The 20,361-nt window shown below is 55.4% G+C and overlaps 2 protein-coding genes across 2 annotated transcripts in view; one reads left to right on the plus strand and one right to left on the minus strand.

The window, feature by feature from the left end:
• Nucleotides 1-20,361, plus strand: part of GAL3ST1 (galactose-3-O-sulfotransferase 1) — a 237,885-nt gene that overhangs the window by 170,526 nt on the left and 46,998 nt on the right. The gene's annotated exons all lie outside the window — the stretch shown is intronic.
• Nucleotides 1,453-18,938, minus strand: TCN2 (transcobalamin 2). Its single transcript, XM_056116533.1, has 9 exons — nt 18,606-18,938; nt 14,787-14,979; nt 13,589-13,758; nt 12,488-12,649; nt 10,513-10,685; nt 10,222-10,408; nt 8,348-8,519; nt 3,861-3,976; nt 1,453-1,834 (listed from the first exon to the last, which is right to left on the minus strand). Exons 1-9 carry the CDS (start codon nt 18,667-18,669, stop codon nt 1,773-1,775), a joined length of 1,299 nt encoding a protein of 432 aa, XP_055972508.1. The 5' UTR covers nt 18,670-18,938; the 3' UTR covers nt 1,453-1,772.

The following is a 20,361-nucleotide window of genomic DNA, read 5'->3' on the forward strand; positions in this document are numbered from 1 at the left end:
GGGCAGGTGATGTCCAGGAAGCAGGTAAGGCTGGGAGAAACTCGGGGTGGGGGTACCGGTAGGGGAAAGGAGCCCAGTTCCAGCAAGTGGGCTGTGAAGGCGCATCTCCCCTTTCGATGCATAACCCTCACTAGACACAGTGCTTTGCAGCAGTGGCCTCAGGTTCCCCTTCTGTGACCTTGGAGGAGTACAGCAGTGTGAACCCAGCTTGCAGAGTCCAGGTTCATGCACAGCTGTGGGGAGGGTATGCAGGGATGGCATAGGACGTGAATTTCCTCTCCCTATACCCCTTCTCAGGGTTGGCCCATGTGCGATTCCCCCAATTCTAAGGTGGGCAGTGCGAGGAGACCCCACTCCAGGCTGAGTAAGGAAGTGGGGCTGGGGGCTTGAACTGCTAGCGTCCTGGCTGGGTTCTCACACTTGGAGCTGGCTGTGTGGTTTTAGAGGGGGCCACACTCAGTGGTGTGGGTTTGATCCCCAGCACTGTCTATGGTCCTGGAGCCGGCAGGAAGGGGTCCCTGGGCTGGGAGTACACCCCGAGTACCGCCAAAATAAAAGCCTTTGGGCAGGGAAATGGCTCCAAGGGCAGAAACACAAGTTTTCCCTACATTAACTTCCCTGCATCCCATTTCCCCAATCACTACTAGGAATGGGGAAGAATTTCTCCCCCTCCCAGCACTGAGCTGAGAGTAGCCCCCCAAACCACCAGGTGTAGCCCCAAAACGAAACAATTGCCTTATTGTGCAGAGTCACACTGTACCCCTAGAACACAGCTCTAACAGTCGCTTGCCAGCTTGTTGCCACTTCCCGGAGCTGCTCGGACTTTAATACCGAGGCCCCTTTAATCTGTGGTTTCCGCATCCCACCCAATGTGTTCCCCATCAGCGGGAGCCCCTGATGGCAGTTGGGGTGCTTTCCGGACCCGATCCCCAACTCCCTGCAGGCAGCCCAGAGCCCGAGCTCCTTGGGAGTAGACCCTGGGAGTCAGGGCGGTCCTGACTGTGTATGTGGGAAGAGCCGAGGCCCGGAGCCGGAGCGGCAGGGCCCAGGGTCCCCCAGCGGAGTTTAGGCTCGGGATTTCGGCCATGCAATATTTTTGAGGAGGCTTGAGGGGCTACCCCGGCTTTGTGCTCAGGGGTCGTTCCCAGAAGTGCTGGCGGCCCATGCGATGCGAGGATCAAACCCAGGCCTGTGACCCTCGGCTCTCTGGTTCTGTGATGTAACATTTTCATCACCAGCACCCCCGATTTTAGTGTTTGAATGGAGGAGGCAGGAGACCGCTCCAGGCTCCCTCTGTCATGGTCAGAGCCACAGGGGCCACCAGCCACTGGATGGGCCCCGTTCCCGTGAGGACAATCTCTGAGCAGTGCCACGAAGTATCCCTTGGGCCAGCACCCACCGCCAGTGTCATACCCACCCACAGCCCAAGGCCTCAGGATGGAGCAGCCAGGGCACGGTCAAGGCTTTAATAGATTGTTCAGGAGCTGACCTCTGATTCCCTGCCAGCAGTGCTGCAGCAAGTCGGAGAGGAGGGGGTGGGTCCCACTGCACCAGCGGCCCAAGGGACCCTCCTATGCTGAGCAGTCTCTGACATTTCGGGACTTCCAGACAGCGGGTGACCTTCAGGGGCCACTTGGGGGACTCTGCTTGGCACCACCCGCCCGGCTGAGTAGTGACTTAGAACCTTCCTGGGGATGCAGACAGGGGTTACCAGGGGTCATTGGTTTCTAGCATGTGGTGGGCAGGGTCAGGTGGAAGCCCAGAGTCTACAGCTACCAGCTGACCAATCGCAGCTCGATGGTTTCTCCATCCTCAGGTCTGTATTCAGCAATACCTGCGGAAACATCAGGGGATGGTGGGGCGCAGTGAACAAGGCAGCCTCATCTCCTGGGACGCCACTGGAGGCCAGGGCCCGTGAGACATGCTGGCGGGAGGGAGCTGGCAGCTATCTGGAGACCGAACTCAGCTCCAAATCCCCAGTTCCTCCTCCTCCCCCCAGGGCCTAGCCCCACCATTACCAGCTCATTTTGCAGTGTGTGTGTGTGGGGGGGGGATCCCACAGAGAGTCGGGGTAGAGGATAGCCAGGTGGAGGGGCTGCAGGGGGAGAAAGGAACCAGGGGTGCTGATGAACCCTGAGTGCAGGGTCCTTGTCCTCAGAGATCCCGAGGGGCCATCGGAAAGGGGCCTGCCGGAGTGGTGTGGAGGGAGAGCCTGGGCCTCGAGCGAAGTTCCCTTCACTCCAAGGAAGGAGCAAGGCTTCAGCAACACGTGGGGTGAAGGGCCCCACTCTGTGGTCCACTAGTGGTGGGACTTTGGCTCAGTTCGGTACCCTCTGTGAGGGCCGCAGGGTCTCATTTTTCTGAAACGTGGGTGACACTGAGGTCAACAGCTGGATCCTCCTCTTCCTCCCAGGGAACTGGGACAGAGGTCATGGGTGGGGGAGGGGCAAGATACAGAGAGGACTTATGATCCTTGTCTGCCTCATAGGGGGTTCAGCGGCCCTCTCAGACCTCCTAGTCCAGTTCAGCCCTTTCGGGTGATGAAGGCTAGAGCTGGGGTGCTCCATCTGTCAACCCCCCCTTTTTTTTTGGCAGTTGGGTGGTCATAGATAGTGGCGCTTAGGGCTTACTCCTGGCTCTGTGCTCAGGGATCACTCCTGGTAGTGCTCAGGGGACCATATGGGATGCCAGAAATTGAACCTGGGTCAGCTACATGCACGGCAAGTGCCTTACCCGCTGTACTATGGCTCCAGCCCAGGTTCGATTTTATTTCTATTGGACAACTTTCTTTTGAATTTTTTTTTTTTGCTTTTTTGGGTCACACCCAGAGATGCACAGGGGTTACTCCTGGCTCTGCACTCAGGAATTACCCCTGGCGGTGCTCAGGGAACCATATGGGATCCTGGGAATTGAACCCAGGTTGGTCGCATGCAAGGCAAACGCCCTACCCACTGTGCTATTGCTCCAGCCCCAATATGATTTCATTTTAATGAAAAAACAAATGTGAATGTTCAAAAAATTATCTGGGGGCAAAAGAGATATTATAGCAGATAAGGTGTTCGCCTTGCATGCAGCTGACCCTGGTTAGATCCTCTGCACCACATATGGTTCCCCGAGTGATCCCAGAGCACAGAGCCTGAGTAAGCCCTGAACACCACTAGGTGGGGCCAAAAACCAAAGTAAAGAAAAAAAATTGTCTAGGATCCAGGGAGACAGATCAATGGGCTGGAGATTTGCACACAGGAAGTCTGGGTTTGATCCCTGGCACTGCTTGGTTGCCTGAACACTGACAGGAGCGATCCCCAAGCAATGAGTGAGGGAGTGAAGGAGAAGTCCCTGAGCCATGCCAGGTACGCCATCCCCCCCCCCCCCCCACCAGGACAGAACAAAATGAAGAACTACCTGGAAGAATACACCTCAAGAATTAAAGGAAGGGAGCTGGAGTAATAGCACAGCGGGGAGGGCGTTTGCCTTGCACGCAGCCAACCCAGGTTAGATTCCCAGCATCCCACATGGTCCCCCAAGCACTGCCAGGAATAATTCCTGAGTGCATGAGCCAGGATTAACCCCTGTGCATCTGCAGGTGTGACCCATAAAACAAACAAACAAACAAAAGAATTAAAGGAAGAAATTTCTGGGCAGTGAACTGGGGAAAGTCTCAAATTTTCCTTGCTCTCTGATGTCCTAGAGTTGCCATAGTCATACACGTCATGGTTCTCAGAAATCAGTAGAATCAACTACTAGCCCCCTGGACTGTCCAGGGCCGGGGCTGAACCAGGAAAGTCTGGGGGGAGTCAGGGAGCTGTGCTCTGAGGGTGGGGTCAGGGACACCCCTGGAGGTGGCTGGCCACCCCACTCACCTTGCAACAGGGGCGTGTCAGGGTCTCGAAGGAGCTGCCAGAACTCATGCTCCCCAACTTCCTTTCCCATCACTGACGTCAGGTAGGGGCCGGATAAGGTGGCCTGGGTTCTGTACCTGCCAGGGGGAAGGTGAAGAGGGAGAAAAGGTGACATTGGGGCTGGAGAGGTAGTACAGAAAATTACGAGCTTGTTTTGCATGAGGCTGACCCTGCTGCGATCCCTGATGCTGCAGCTGGTCCCCTGAGTGCAGAGCCAGGAGTCATCCCTGAGTACCATTTGGTGTGCTCCCATAGAACCCTTCCCTCCAAAAAAGACTTGTTCCCATCCTCCCCAGGGCAGAAGTGGTCACAGGAAAGTCTTGCTGTCCCCCCTCCCCCCAGGCAGTCACCCGCCCAACCCAGCTGGTTCCCCCTGGGCCCCACCTCCACGCTCTCTCCAGCCCCCTGATGCTAGTGGACACTGTCCACTCAGGTACCAGCTGCCTCATCTGATGAGAAGCTGCTGTCCTCATCCCTGTCCAGTGAGAGAGGGTGAAATCTGCTGGCAGAGGGAAGCTGGCACGTTGCACACAGGGACAGAGTACTGGCAAGATTCGAAAGGTTCCAAGGCTCCGTGGCATACCTTTCTCTTGGTATTGTTTTGGTTGGTTTTATTTTTTGAGGTTTTTTTTTTGGGGGGGGGGAAGAGGTGGGAATTATACGTGGCCATGCTCAGGGGTTACTCCTGGCTGTACTGGGGATTGAACCCTGATCTCATATAAGCCAAGTGTGCTTCAACTCTTCCCGCTGTCTCCTTGGCCTGGTGGCTCTCCTTTTTGGGTGTTGGCTTGCTCAGTCTTCTCTCTGATTCTACTCGCCATGCTTCCCATCGCCAGAGAGGATTAGGGTTCTGAGCCTAGCATTGGGGACTCCTCCCTCCTCCCCCACTTTACATACTTCCATCAGGCCGCCACTGCTAAAGGATCCTCTTGAAACACCAGAGTCGAGTCCTCCTTGCCCCCAAAAGGCTTGACAAGTGTTTGGGTCTTAGAGAAGGATAGTTTTTACAGTCTTAAAAACTCCTAGCAATTGGGGCCGAGTAGTGGTATAGCGGGTGGGGCTCTTGCCTCGCACATGATGAACCCAGGTTCTATCTCCGGCAACCCAAAGGGTCCCCTACACACTGCCAGAGTGATTCCTGAGTGCAGAGCCGGGCGTAAGCCCTGAGCACCATGGGTGTGGCCCCCAAAACAAACTAAACTAAACTATTTCTAGGATGTGCACTCAGGAGCCCAGGACAGCCCAGGAGCTGCCAGAGGCTTTGTGTTTGATGTCCTGTACTGTCCCACACTGCCAGCTCTGACAGTGGGGGCCCCAATACTGCCAACCAGAGGATGAGCTCAGACAAGCACCAAAGTCAAGTGTGTGGGTGCACAAATAGTGTGTACCCCAAAGAAAGGGAGGGAGTGTAGAAAGCCCATACTCGGGAGACTCAGAGGGAAAGTGGGTGGGCCACGGAGCAGTCTTTTCGCATTCCCTAGCACTGTGGGGCCACGTGTCTGCTCGGAACCCTTCCCTGGGCATGTCAAATTCTCCTTTTCTCTCCTCTTTCTTTCTCTCTCTCCCTCCGTACCCTCCCTCCCCCTGCCTTGCCTTTGATTTTTGGGTCACCCCTGGCAGTGAGAAGGGCTCACTCCTGACTTTACCCTTAGGGATCACTAAGGGAACTGTGTGGGGATGCCAGGGATTGAATCTGGGTTGGCCACATGCAAGGAAAGCGCCCTACTCTTGTACTATCACGCTGGGCCCAACTTTTCTTTCTCTTTCACCTTAGTTCTTCTCCTCTCTTCTTCCATTTCAATCTTTTTTTTTTGAGGCGGGGCTGGGGAGGAGGTTGGTGTCACACCCAGTAGTTCACAGGGGCTATTCCTAGGCCTGTTCTCAGGAGTCACTCTGGCAGTACGCAAGGGACCCTCTGCTAGGGTGCTGGGGATAGAACCGGGGTCTGCAGGATGCAAGGCAAATACCTTAACCTCTCTACTGTCTCGCCACCCCATCCCTCTCTCCCTTTCTGTTCTTCCCTCTTTCTCTCTGGTCTAACTTCCTCTGCTGTGTATCCCTGTGCTGTGAACGTGGCCTTCCTGCTGGGCCCGGAGGCAGATCAGGCGTCTGCACCCACTCCCAAGAGTCTCTGTTCTCAGGTCAGTGTCAGAGGTCGGGGCGTTCTGAACAAAGACGTCCACTTTCACATTCTCCATTTTGATGACACACGATAACCTGAAGACCAGCAGATTCTGGGTAACCAAAGAGACCGGGGTGTGTGGCCATCGGGACTGTGTGCCTCCCCCTCCCCCACCCCTCCCTGCCCCTCCCCCATACTGCCTTGAACGCTGCAGGCACCCAGGGAGGAAAAAGAGGTGCACGTAGTCGGGAACAGAGGCGAGGCTGCAGTGGCCTGTGCAAACTCAGGCCTGGTGGGGACTCAATCAGTGAACATTGAGTGAGCGCTGCCCACTCCAAGCCCGCCATCATCCTGCTTCTCATCTGAACAGGAAGGCCCTAGTTTCAGCGTGGCTGGTTTAATAAAGTGGCTTGTTTTGCTCTAGTTTTTCTGTGTTGGGCCACACCAGGAGGTACTCAGGGGTCATTCAGACCTCGCCTTCCTCAGGCACTATCCCCAGTGGGGCTTGGGGACCATGTGGTGCTGGACCTCAGGCCAGGCCTCCCGTGAGCAAAGCAGCCCTTTCAGCCATTTCCTTGACCTGGTTTTATGCATTTTAAATTTTAATTGGTGCCAGAGTGATAATGATACAGAACAAAGGCACTAGCCCTGCAGGTGGCCACGTCAGCCTGACCCAGGTTGGAACCCCCAGCATACTCTGTGTGGACATGGTCTCCTGGGCACCGCCAGCGTCACTATTGAGCAGTCAGGAATAGCCCCTGGAAACCTCTGGGCACAGGCTCCGTGCCCCGCCCTCCCAAATTAAAGGGACAAAAAAAGATTTCCTTGGCAGAGTTACTTAGAATTTATAACTGTCCAGAGGGCCAGTTCTTAGCTTTTGCCTTTCTCTACTGTAGATGCTTTTCAACCTGTTTCCTTCCTGTGGGTCCCCCACCACCACCTCCTACCCACTGTCTCCTGAATCTCATGTCACAGTCCCAGCCCCTTTTCACCTGTGGTCCCCTTGGAATATCCATATGTGCCCCCGACCCTTGAAACACACTGAATTAGAGGCTAGAAAGAGGCTAAATGGTCAGCTGGACCGAGCATCCAAGTTCTCTCTGCACAGAATCCTTCCAGCGGGGACTGTCCCAGCCCGTCCTCTCAACGGGTCTTTGCATAGCTCTGGGCTGACAGTCGCCAGCTCAGAGGACCCCCGAGTGGGATGGGGAGCTCTCCCTGGCTGCTGTCCCTTGAGAGTGGTAGCTGGGGACAGACACCAGGGCTCTCACACCGAGGTGTGCCCTGTTACAAGAGAAGCCTGGGTTGGGGCGTCATGGTGGACGGCCCTTGGCTTCTCGGGGTCACATTCCCCAGTGACAACATGAGCCCCACCCCCTCTGCTCTAGGGAGCGAGATAATCTGACAGCATCCATCTGGAAATGGCCGCCCCCACACTTGCCCAAGCTCAGGGTGAGAAGACAGGTGAAGGACGGTGTCCGAGCTCCTAGGCTTTGCCTAGGGGGGTTTAATCACTGGAATTAAACCCTGATCATTTCATAAGAGTTCCGGGGCGGGGGTGGCACAACCCTCAGTGCTCAGAGGCTATTCCTTGCTCGGTTCTCAGGAGTAACCTTGATAGGGGACCATGTGTGAAGGCTAGGGGGTGGAAGCAGGGTTGACTGTAGGCAAGACAAGTGCTTTACCCACTATACTATTTCTCCAGCCCCAAGACTCCTTTTGGGCTGGGCAGATGGCTCAGAGGACAGGAGTGAATGTGTGGCATGCAGGAGTCCTGGGTTTGAGCCCCAGCACCACCTGGTTCCCTAAGTGCCAGCCCTTCAGTGTACAAAGTCCACATCACATTCTCGCATTCTCGATGCATGTGAACTTCCATTCACAGAGCAGGGTCTCCCCGTGGCGTGCTAGTCCCAGAACATGTGACGCAGCTGCCCACAGCTCCCGACTGCGGGGTGAGTAAGGAATGATGGGGGGAGGGGGTCTCCCAAGGGAACATCCTCCTCCACCCCTCCCTCTTTCTTTCTTTCTTTCTTTCTTTCTTTCTTTCTTTCTTTCTTTCTTTCTTTCTTTCTTTCCTCTCTTGCATCACACCCGGTGATGCACAGGGATTACTTCTGGCTCTGCACTCAGGAATTACTCCTGGTGGTGCTCAGGGGATCATATGGGATGCTGGGAATTGAACCTGGGTTGGCCACATCCAAGGCAAACGCCCTACCCACTGTGCTATCGCTCCAGCCCTCCTCCCCTGTTTCTTATGTGACCTAGTTTCAAGGATGTGGGACCAGGTGGGCTGAGGACCGGGCAGTTGGGGGTTGGGGGTTCTCACGTGAATCCTCCAAGCTCCTGTGCCTTCCTCAGAACATCTTCCAAGGAGGCCCCAGCAGGGACATGGATGAAGTGGCTGTACGGTGGCACGACGCTGCGAACCCTCAGCATGACCCGGATGTCCCCGAGCACACGGCCCTCTGCAGGGGTCTCTGTGGCGGGTTCCAGTGTGGCTGTGTTGGAGAGACAGGAGCAACGGGTGTGAGGGCAGAGGGTGTGGGCATCAGTCCTCCTTTCTCCCTGGACACTATCCCCTCTTCCACCCATCTGCCACTTAGCGTCGCAGAAGCCTTTTTCTGGAATATCCCTTTACTCTTACAACTCTTCCATGTTACCTCTGAGAGTCACTTCCCCTTTTCTCTTTTTTGTTTTGTTCTCTTGGTTTTTGGGTGACCATGGTGGCATTCGGGACTACTTCGAGCTCTGTGCTCAGGGACTATGTGGTGCTGGGGGTGGACCCGGGCCTGCAGCCTGCAAAGCCTGTGCTCAGATCTCCTGCCTACCAGACTCCTTTATGCTCCCATAAGACCCTGCCCCCTCCCATTCCCGTCTCTTACGACCTCCCTGCCTTTCCACCCTGACCTCCCTTCTCTCTTCTCCACTGGAAAATCCCACTGACTTCCTCCCAGATGAAGCCGAGATTCACCTGTGAATTGGGTTCACCATGATGCATCAGAGATAACCAAAATGTTTCCCTCCTTCCTTCCTCCCTCCTTCTTTCTTCCTTCTTCCTTTCCTTTCCTTTCGTTTTCTTTCTCCCTGTCTCTTCTTCCCCCCTTCCTTTTCTCTTTCTGTCTTTCTTTCTCCCTCCCTCTCTCTGTTTTTGTTGGTTGGTTGGTTTTGTTGGTTTGTTTTTGGGCCACATAGCGATGTTCAGGGGTAACTCTTGCCTCTGCACTCAGGAATTACTCCCAGGGGTGCTCAGTGTACCATATGGAAAGCCAGGAGTTGAACCCAGGTCAGCCACGTGCAAAGGAAGCATCTGTACTACAGGAACATCACTGTACTATCGCTCCAGCCCCTCTCGTTCTTTCTCTCTCTCATTCTCTTTTCTTTTTCTCTCCCATTCTTCCCATTTATCTCTTTTATCCATCCATTGGAATCTGTTAGTTTTGTGGCCACACCAGCTGTGCTCTGGGTTTATGCCTGCTCTATGCTTAAGGATCACTCCTGAAGGTGCTAAGGGGGTCATATATATATAGTGCCTGGGCTTGGGAGCTGGAGCGATAGCACAGCGGTAGGGCGTTTGCCTTGCACACAGCCAACATGGCCGACCCGAGTTCGATTCCTCCGCCCCTCTCGGAGAGCCCGGCAAGCTACCGAGAGTATCTCGCCTGCATGGCAAAGCCTGGAAAGCTCCCTGTGAGGTATTCGATATGCCAAACACAGTAACAATTGTCACAAGGGGGACATTACTGGGCCCACTTGAGCAAATCGATGAACAACGGGAGGACCGTGGCAATGACCATTTAAAAAAAAAAAAGAATAGGTCTGGGGCCACACCTGGGAGTGAGTGCTCAGAGAATAATCCCAGCTCCCTGTTTGTTGACCCCTGTGGTGGTGGGAATCAAACCCACAGCCGCTGCACACACAGCGCAGTTTCCAGTCTCTCTCCATCTCTCGGGCCGTTCAAACAATCCTGTGCTACCACCACAAAGGGCTGGAGAGTCAAGGCTTGGGATCTCCATTTGTATCTCCCTGTGAGCTCCCAGTAATTGTCACCTCCTCTCAGGGGCCAGAGTGTCCTCAGCATACCCGCAAACCCAGGTGAACTCAGCATATCAGGGCCCGCCACCGGCCCTCACTGGGCCACACAGCCATGAGTGAGAGCCGTGCAGTCTGCAAGGGGCCAGGCTCTGTCAAAGGCTCAGCTACCTCTTGGTGCCCAGCAGTCTGGGGAGAGGAGATCCACATAGTTCCTGCTGTTCAGGACAGGCAGCAACTGAGAAATCATGAGAACGTTCTCGAAGTTTCCGTCTTGAATGCTGGCTACCAGAGCAGCCCTAGCCTTAAGGCACGCTGCGCCCAACTCAACCCCAGGCATCGGGGAGGTCATCAACAACTGGTGAGAGAACAGAGAGAGGGAGGAAGGTCAGTGGCAAGGACGGGCCAGGTCCCCACCTACTGCCACCAGCCACTAGGTGGCTGGAGCACGGCCTTGCCCACCTGCAGAGCTAGCGGGGTGCTGTAGACATTCCCAAAGTAGCCCTCTGGGGTCTGGGTCTTCAGGATCTTCTCTCGTGCTGTCTTGACAGCCAAGGCCATCCGGGTACTCAGGTTAGGGTTGAGATCGGCGCGCTCCAGGCAAGTGAAGGCCAAGCCCGCCATGGCGGCTGAATCTGCAGGGCACAGATACAGGATGGGCTGGGCAGCCAAGGGGGCTCAGTGCAGCAGGCCCTGGGGGGGCAATGGGCAGTCACAGGAGGGCTGGGAGAAGGGGCTGATGTGGTCCAATGAGCATCTTTTTTTTTTTTTGGCTTTTTGGGTCACACCCGGCATTGCATAGGGGTTATTCCTGGCTCATGCACTCAGGAATTACTCCTGGCAGTGCTCGGGGGACGATATGGGATGCTGGGAATCAAACCCAGGCTGGCCACATGCAAGGCAAATGCCTTACCTACTGTGCTATCCCTCTAGCCCCCCAATGAGCATTTTACAAAAGTCCCCCTCAGGGGCTGGAGCAATAGCACAGCGGATAGGACGTTTGCTTTGCACGCAGCCAACCCGGGTTCGATACGCAGCATCCCATATGGTCCCCTGAGCACTGCCAGGGATAACTCCTGAGTGTAGAGACAGGAGTAACCCCTGTGCATTGCCGGGTGTGACTCAAAAAGAAAAAAAAAAGTCCCCCAGGGAATCAACTCATCCCAGCTTGTCCAGGACTTTCTTGGTTTGGACAGAGGAGACTTGGTGGCCCTGGAAATGGATTGATCCCCAGACAACTAGGACAGAGGACAGAGGACAGAGGGGGAAATGGGAGAGGCTGGCATCTTCTCAAACCTCCCTACATTTTAGAATCATCAGGGAAGCATTCCAAGGTCCAAAGCCTCTGCCACTTCTCTGAGACAGATTAAAGAGATCCTGGTGGTCGCTATCTGGGCCTATTATTCTTGGGGGGTGGTGAGGGTAGAGGGGGCGGTGCTCAGCGACCACCATGGTCAACCCCCGGAAGTGCTGGGGATCAGACTCTGGACCGTGGGTCTGTAGGTCCAACATCCCTGGGTGCTTCTTCATTTGGAGGATTCTGTTTTTGGTGGGAGGCACACCAGGTTGGGCTCAGGGGCTACTCACATTTTAGTGCTCAGGGGTCATTCCTGGTGGTTCCTGAGGGGCTCTGTGGGTGAGTGCTCTGCCAGGGAGCCACATCCCCAGCCTGCCTCGGGGCTTTCTTGCATCCCAACTCCACAGCTCTGCCAGCTCCTTGATGACTAAACACGCCCGCACTCAGTGTTTCTGTGCTCTGAGGCCGGACAAGCTCCCCACCTGGCTGCCTTCTTTCCTCCTCTATCCCCCTGCCTCTGCCCCAGCCCTGTGCGACTCATGCTCCACTCACAGAGCACTGGCCCGGAGAGGCCCTGGAGCCACGAGGCCAAGTTCACACAGACAGAAAACAGATCCAGGTGCTGGAGCGATAGCACAGTGGGCAGGGCGTCTGCCTTGCACGCGGCGGACCAGAGTTCAATTCCCAGCATCCCAGATGGTCCCCCAAGCACTTCCAGGAGTAATTCCTGAGTGCAGAGCCAGGAGTAACCCCTGAGCATTGCTGGGTGTGACCCAAAAAGCAAAAAAAAAACCCAGATCTCCAAATACTCGATACAGACGTCCCAGTGGTGATGAGAATTGGGTGACAGCCATATCCCCAGAGGCTTCTCCACATGGGCTCATTGTCAAGCCTTTTTCTACAAGGCACCCCCTATCAAAATGCTACTAGAAGTTTCTTTCACAGGGCCACTGGAGCGCCGGTTGGCTTGCTCAAGGTGCCCGAGGTGGATGAATGTGGGCTGGAGCGAGGGCTGGCATCCCAGTCTCCATCCAACTTGACTCCCAGCCGCTCCTATGGCCCAGGGAAGGGGAGTGGGGGCTCCCCCGGAGAGGTAAGCGGGCAGGGGAGAGGGACACGGGCAGGAACAGGCCCACTCACCCACAGAGAGGTGACCCTGGTGCACAGGGTGGTCATGCTCCACAGCGTACAGGAGTTTGCCCACCACGCTGTCGTGGACCTGCTTCCGGTGCACGCACAGGGCCAGGATGCCCAGGCCGTACTGGTAGTAGCTGGTGTGGGGGTGGCCTTTGTGACTGTGCCCTAGAAGGAGAAGAGGGTTGAAGGGCTGCGGGGTTACCTCTCTGCCCCTCCTAACCATGAGCCCTGCCAGCTCATGGAGCCCCACTGACCACATTTGAAGGGTCTCTCCCTCCCTCCTTTCCACTGACCCCTACTTGCTGCTCAGCTTCATGGGCTGGACTGGTGGTGGGAATTCGGGGACAGGCCCCCCGCCACCCCGCAGCCCTGCCCAGTGAGGGCAGGTTGAGAACTGGACTCGACATGGAGGGCCATGGGTTCATAGAGCGACTCTTTGAGGAGATGGAGAGTCAGGGCAGGATTTTTTACAGAAGAAATGCTGGGAGGGTGGTAGGTGGGCAGGGGGAGCTAAAGGCGGAGCAGGAGTCAGAACTTATATACGCGTATGTTTGCATATAGACAGATATGAGAACCCTGGTTGTTGAGAGTAGCTGGGGTCCACAGAGGGACCGGGGCGTGGCTGAGCCAAGCCCGGGGAACTGAAAGGAGCAGAGAGGCCAGGCAGAGGGTTTTGAGCACCGCGGTGAGCAGCCCCTGTGGCGTGTCAGCAGATGACATGATCATGTGTATATTTAAACTACTGCTGTGTCAGGGGTACGCTGGGGTCATTTTGGGAAGCAGGAAAACTAGCAAAGAAAGGCTCAGCAGTAAGCAGCAAGGACACTGTGTCCCAGAAGTGAGGAGCCGGGTCCATCTGGCATCTGTACAGCAAGACTTGCTGGAAATGTGCATGTGGGATGCAGGAAAGCCTTGATCAAGGGAGGGGAGGGGGGCGAAAGTGGGGTAGACCTGAGCTCTAGGTGGAAAGGGTGAGAAAGAGGGTGAGAAAGAGACCTGGGAAGAAATATCCATTTTGATCTAGATTCTTCTCCAGAAGATGTTACCTGATGCTAGCTGCTCCCCCCAACCCTCTCTCCCAACCTGGCACTCCCTGTCCCTTACCAATGGTCTGCTTCTCATCTTCCAGGTACCGCTTCAACTGTGAGACCAGTCTGTCGCCCTTGCGGCCCCCAACAAACTCGCAGTTGGCCCTGAGAGCGAGCAGGTAGAGAGCCAGGTGGCCCATGGAGGGCTTGGCCTGGCAGTTGCTGCCCTCATCATCCAGGGCACACCTAGGGACAGATCAGTGACAGAGGTTCCCTGAGAAAGTGACATGAGGCAAGCCTGGCTTGAGCTCCCCCTACCCACCCCAACCTCCATCACACAGCAGGAGGAGACCCTAACAGTTGAGAACTTTGCTCAGACCAGCAAAAGCAGCTGTGAGCTATGTATGAATGTGATCCGCACACCACACAGTTCATTAAAAGCGAAAATTAAACCTCAAGCTAAATTCTGAGGGCTCTTGCATCCAAATGACTGGGGCCTGCCTCACCACTTGTGTGTTATTGGGGGGGGGGTTGTTAGGTGATGACCAGCAATGCTTAGGGGGTTGCTTCTGTAGTGTTCAGGGGCTACACCACGTGGTGTCAGTGTTGGCAGTTAAACAAGGCTCAGCAACAAGCAAGTCAAGTGCCTTCATACATTGATATTGAAGCTGCAGTTTGTTTTAAGGCTCATTCAAGTACAAGCCACTTGTGTTTCATGTCAGTATATTAGACTGTCTCTCTGGTCCTACCTCACCCTTTGACCGCATTTCACTCACATCTTGTCCCCTTTCTTTCTCCTAGTCCTGTGCCCTCTTTCCAAGTGAGAGTCCCCTTCAGGTGAGGGTTTGTGATTGTTCCTAATTCTCTCATCCAGATCCCTGCTGGACCTCAGAAAAGGCATCTCTGTAAAATCCCCTAGAAAGGGAGTGCTGAAAGAACCAGGTGCTACTGATGTCAGCGTGGAGAGTATGGTCATAGACTAGTGATGTCTGCTCAGGCATGGGAGGGGAGCAGGACAGAAGTTCCTTCTGGGCTCAGTGTGGAGAGTGTGGTCATGGATTAGCGATGCCTGCCTCCAGTACAGGTGGGTGCAAAGGCCCACTACAAGTATCTCTGCTCTAGTCAAATCAAACCCTTCTATAAAATAAGACCTAGAGGAGTCTTGCCCAAGATCTCCCAACAAAGCAATGACAATGCCCGACTAGAATATAGCTCTCCTGTCTCATGGGATGTTGAGAAGATACAGGGAAAAAGAAGAAAGGATTGCGCCAGACCCCAGGAGGCTCTGCTGGTAATGCAGCTTGAGGCTGTGCAGGTAGGCTTCCTCCTGGAACCCAGCTTGGAGGCTGGAAAGGCGCAGGCCCACGTAGAGACTGGGGTTCAGGTGCTCCGAAGACTGCAGGTCCACCCAGGGCAAGACACGCTGGCCCAGTCTCTCCACCAGCTTTCTGTCCACCTCTGGTATTTCTTAGGAAAGAGAACAGGCTATGTGAAACCACACAAACAGGAAAAGCTCCAACTTTACCAGAGAATAAAGGCCCCAATGTCACCTCCACCCAGCACACACCCTATTAGTATGAAAGCTGGGCTCTATGCAAGGAAGCGAGTTGGGGCTGAGAGGTGCTGCTCCCTGAAAGAGTTGTTGGACTGGCCCCGGGAGAGGTGGTGAATTGCCAAGGGCAGGAAACTGAGGCCAGGTGCAGCAGAGACTGGACATCTGCCTTTCTGCTGCACCCCAGACACCACGTGTGACCTGAGCCTGTAATGTGGATTCACCCATCATTACTTTGCCCAAAAGAGGAAATAGAAATTCAGAGTCACGTGCATCTTCCAGGAGGCTGAAGGGCCAACTCCTGGCCTGCCTGCAAAATCCCTGTTTCCTGAACACACGTTCCTGCCATGAACAAAAACTTGGACCCATCAAGAGAAATGGGCAGCATATACAATGTTAGGGATGTGCTTCAAGTGGTCAAGCACAGGCCTTGCCAATCCCGTCCCGCCCAAGTCACTAGTTGGGTAGAACCCTGGTGGCTTCCGGTCCAATCAAGCACTGCTGAGCTGGAATATGAACGGAGTGGGACAAACCCACCAGCAGACAAACAGCCACTGTGGGGAGCCAGGCAGCTCTGCACTCAGGAATCATACCTGAGATGCCAAAGACTGAACCCATGTTGGCCATGTGCAAGACAAACACCCACCCCACTGTACTATCACTCCAGCCCCTGCAACCATCTTTCTGGGGTGGGGAGCAGTGGGATTTACCTGAAACAGTATGACCAAAATGCCAGGGTGGAAGTAGTATGGATATTATTATATTAAATATGGGATAATTGTATTAAATTAATTATCCCATAATATAATATGATATAATATAATATTATTATATTAAATGGGCTGGAGCGATAACACAGTGGTAGGGCGTTTGCATTGCACGCAGCTGGCCCAGTCGAGCCAGGTTCGATTCCTCCGCCCCTCTTGGAGAGCCCGGCTAGCTACTGAGAGTATCTCGCCTGCACAGCAAAGCCTGGCAAGCTACCCGTGACGTACTCAATATGCCAAACACAGTAACAACAAGTCTCACGATGGAGACGTTACTGGGCCCACTCGAGCAAATCAATGAACAACGGGAGGACAGTGCAGTAAAGTGCATTATATTAAATATCTAGAACGATAGTACAGCGGGTAGGGCATTTGCCTTGCACGCAGCCGACCCGGGTTCGATTCCTCCATCCCTCTCGGAGAGCCCGGCAAGCTACCAAGAGTATCCTGTCTACACAGCAGAGCCTGGCAAGCTCCCTGTGGCATATTCGATATGCCAAAAACAGTAACAACAAGTCTCACAATGGAGACGTTACTGGTGCCTGCTCAAGCAAATTGATGAACAACGGGAGGACAGTGCTACATATTAAATATCGGGGATATTTCTCAGCACCTGCGTGCAGCCATCTTCCTCCCTGGGGAAGAGATCTGGGCTGCAGAACTGCCTTGAAAGCATTTGGGCTTTTCCTCCACTTACTGCCTTCCCTAGCACTCCAAAGCTACCTGGTCTGGGTGACGTCCCTGTAGGCTAGATGGTTGCCCTCCCAGGGGACAGAGTCAAGGACCTGCAGACAGAAGGCTCTGCTTCCGGACAACGTGGTGTTACTCTCACGTGCCTCCCATCTTTCCTTGTCTGGGTCTCATCTTCATATGCCTGTCTCCCCAAATCAGCAAATCTGTTACTAGGAGAGGGAAACAGTAGGGGGGTGGGGTGGGGGGATTGCTTTGCTCTGTCTACCTCCATTGGTTTGAGTCAGTCTCTAGATCTCTCCGCCTGGTTCTCCGCTCTTCCCAAGGGCCTCTGACCTCCAGCCTCATGAGTCAGCCCCAGGCTTAGGAGTGATAAGAAGAGGCACTGGAGCCAGAAAGAGGCTGAAGAGCACAATTCAGTATGAAACCTGGGTTCAGGAAGATTCATGCATGTCATAAAAGTGGCTCTGGAGAAATTCCCTCCCTCCCCAAAGGTCTCTGCACACAGCTGACCTGCTCTGCCTGCAAAGGTCAGATGGACACGGACAGTCTATGGCCTGGGAGCGCACAATCCCCTTAATGCACCTGCATGAACATGCTGAAACCGGGCACTGAAATTTGTGTTAATTAAGCCACAGCACAACGTCAGCTGCTAGTGGTCCCCGTCAGCTGCTAGTGGTCCCCGGGGTTCATGCAGCTTGAGGCGATGCGGGCTGTGTCCTCATCATTCCTGTGTCCTCAAGTGATAAGTAGTAAAGTGATCCTTGAAGCCCTCCCAGCCTCAGGGCAGCAGCTGCAGTGGGCTGGACCCACACACCCAGGAGGGACACAGGAGGGACACAGGGAAGTTGTCTGGCCCATTTGACAGAAAATGAGACCAGCAGTGGATTGTACCCCCAAACCCAGTCCGGGGCTCTCTAGGCCCCCTGAGAAGGGGGTTCTTGTGGGGTCAGGCGTATGGTTAGTATGGGAAGGATCACATCCAGTGAGGGAAGGGAGCTGTGGCCTCAGCACTGCCTGGGGCGTGGGGGTGGGGGGCTATCTGCACAGGCAGTCAGGACCCAGGGGTCTGACTGCTGGGGGAACCGCAGGCCCAAGACTTCCTGGGAAGCCTTGGCAGCGGGGAGAGCCGCACTGGGCTCTGCCCAATTCACCGGTCACTGGGATAAGAATCGCCCACCTGGTTTCTCCAGGCTCCCGGGAACCCCTGGGCTGAGCACATTTGCCCGGTGGAGTTCGGGAAGAGCAGCCAAGGTTGCAGAGGGCAGAGATTCTCTTTCTGCTCCTTCCCTCCTGCTCAACTGCTCAGACTCACAAAGGGAGGGCCCCGGAGGCTCAAGCCCTTGACCTAGAAATCGAGCAGCCCGGCCCTCAGTGTGGAGTCGGAGGCAAATGTCTCCTACTCACCTCCCCCTTCCCTTCCCGTGTTCCTGGTGTACCTCGGACAACCTCCCTGAGCTCACCCCCGGATCCCTGCACCCCTGCCTCCCTGTTCTCTGCGGCGGGGCGGCTTCCACTGGCACACACCACAGCCCCCCAACACAATTCGTGACTTCCCAGGCCGGCCCCAGAGTCATCAGGAGGGCGGGTTAGATCTGGTTTTGTTCTCTCACACCCCTAACCCAGCACCTAGACAGAATGAAGAAGTGAAGCAGTGAATCAATGATTTAATGGAGGCCGTTGTGTCTGATAAGGAGAAACAGAGTCTCAGTACCATGTGCTTGGGTGAGAGGTCGCAGGGAGCTGGAGGGCAGGCTCTGCACCCCCAGGGGCCCGGGTTCTAGACCCGGTACCTCGTGGTCCCCTGAGCACTGCCCGGAGTGATCCCTGAGCACCAAAGCAGGAAGAGGTTCCCCCAACGCAAACAAAACCAAACAAGCTTAACTAATTGGACTCAATGCTAACATCCAGCCGAGCTCAAATTTCTGTGGGGGCACAGAGGGCCAGATAAATTGCAGCCACCACCTGATCCCCTCCCCCAAAAGGCCTCAGCTGGTCCAGCTCCACTGAGGGACTTGGACCGCAGGGTCCGGCCTCCTCAAGACCTAGCAGGAAGTTGACCCAGGGACGATCTGGTTACTCACCACAGACCTCTGCGAGGGCCCCCAGTGCCCCCAGCAGGAAGAGGAGGGCCCCGAAGTGGCCCATGACAGGAGTAGGGGGTGAGCAGCTGCAGGCAGACGACTCTTGGGCCAGTCCTGACCACTCTGTCCACTCCCGCTCTGCCAGAGGTGGCTTCCTGTCACTGATTAATCCCACCACGCCCCGCTGCTGCAGGCTGCTGGGTCAGCAGAGAGCAAGGGGAAAGGGCTTGCAGGGGAGGGGGAGGGAAGGCCGAGAAACAGAGGAAGGAAGGGCCAGGCCAGGCCCAGAGCCGCCTTTGGGGAGGTGGAGCGGAGGGGGCCGTGGGATTCAGGGTCCCCCTGCCAAGAAGGGCTGAGTGCAACCTCTCAGCTGGCCCCGCACCTGACCCGCCTGCTGGCAGGCAGACCGGCGATGAGAGCAACTGATTATCCGAGCAACTCTCTGCGGGCCGCGTCCTACTGCCCCCTGGTGGCCTCCCTGGTGGCCCTCCCCGTAGGAGCCCTCCGAAGTGCCCACCCGGACAGGGGGATGGCGGGGCAGGGAGTGACCCCGAGCAGTCACGTGAGCAAATCGGCAGTCAGCTGTTCTTGGTCCTCCCCACAGGGGTGGCGCCCGCCTGCTGGACCCGATCCCACTGCCCTGGAGAGCAAACAAAACAGGCAAAGGAACGGACTGAATTGTCGGAGACACAAAGCCACTGGCGTCTGGCCAGGCCTCAGAAAGTCACTGAAAACAGGCCGGCAGAGCTCTGCTGGGAGGCTCAGCATTGCTCCCTGGCCCGGCTGGAGTCAGAGTGCGCAGGGGAACGTGACCTTGGCGTTGCCCTGAGTCTGGAAGGGTACCCAAGCCTCAACACCAAACACCAGCACGTCAACTGCACCCCTTCCAACTCCTAAACACCTCGGAGCACTTTCAAAGAAGAGCTGTATTACCACCTTCCTGTGGCAGATCACCAAGATCCATGCTCTCCAGATAAGCTGCTTGGGTGCCTGACTTTCACAGGCCAGGCTCCTGACATAGATCAGTACACGAAGGGCCCTCTGTTTAATGAGCAAGGCTGCTTTGGATGCCTAGCGCAGGAAGGCTGGATGGAGCCAGGCTCAGGGGGAAGGTGGAGCCCTGGCATGGCCAACTTCTGCAGATCCCTGTGTACAGAATTCCCTGCAACATGTATGGTCACCTGAGCACCACTAGGAGTGACCCCTGAGAACAGAGTCAGGAGTAAGGCCTAAGCACTAGGGGTATGACCCAACTCTACCGCCACACTCCACCACACACACACACACACACACACACACACACACACACACACACACCTGCCCGCAATAATAAAATACACTGACTCTCAGGGCTAGGAACATACCTCAAAGGGACCACTAGATACCCAGTCAGTGGCCCCTGGGCTCCTAGGGACTGCTGGGAGAGCTCAAGATGATAATTTTTTTTGGGGGGGTCACACCTGGCAATGCACAAGGGTCACTCCTGGCTCTGCACTCAGGAATTATCCCTGGCGGTGCTCAGGGGACCATATGGGATGCTGGGAATCGAACCTGGGTCGGCCGCGTGCAAGGCAAACGCCCTACCTGCTGTGCTATCACTCCAGCCCCTCAAGATGATAATTTGTAAAAGGAATAAAAGCACAAACTAGAGGCTGGAGTGATAGTCCAGTGGCTAAGACACTTTCCTTGCATGCAGCCAAGCCAGGTTGCATCCCCGGTGCTGTGCCACAGTGAGTCCTGGAGCTGAGCGACAGGC

This window comes from Sorex fumeus, unplaced genomic scaffold (genome assembly GCF_029834395.1).
Source record: "Sorex fumeus unplaced genomic scaffold, SorFum_2.1 ptg000032l, whole genome shotgun sequence".
Taxonomy (NCBI): Eukaryota; Metazoa; Chordata; class Mammalia; order Eulipotyphla; family Soricidae; genus Sorex; species Sorex fumeus.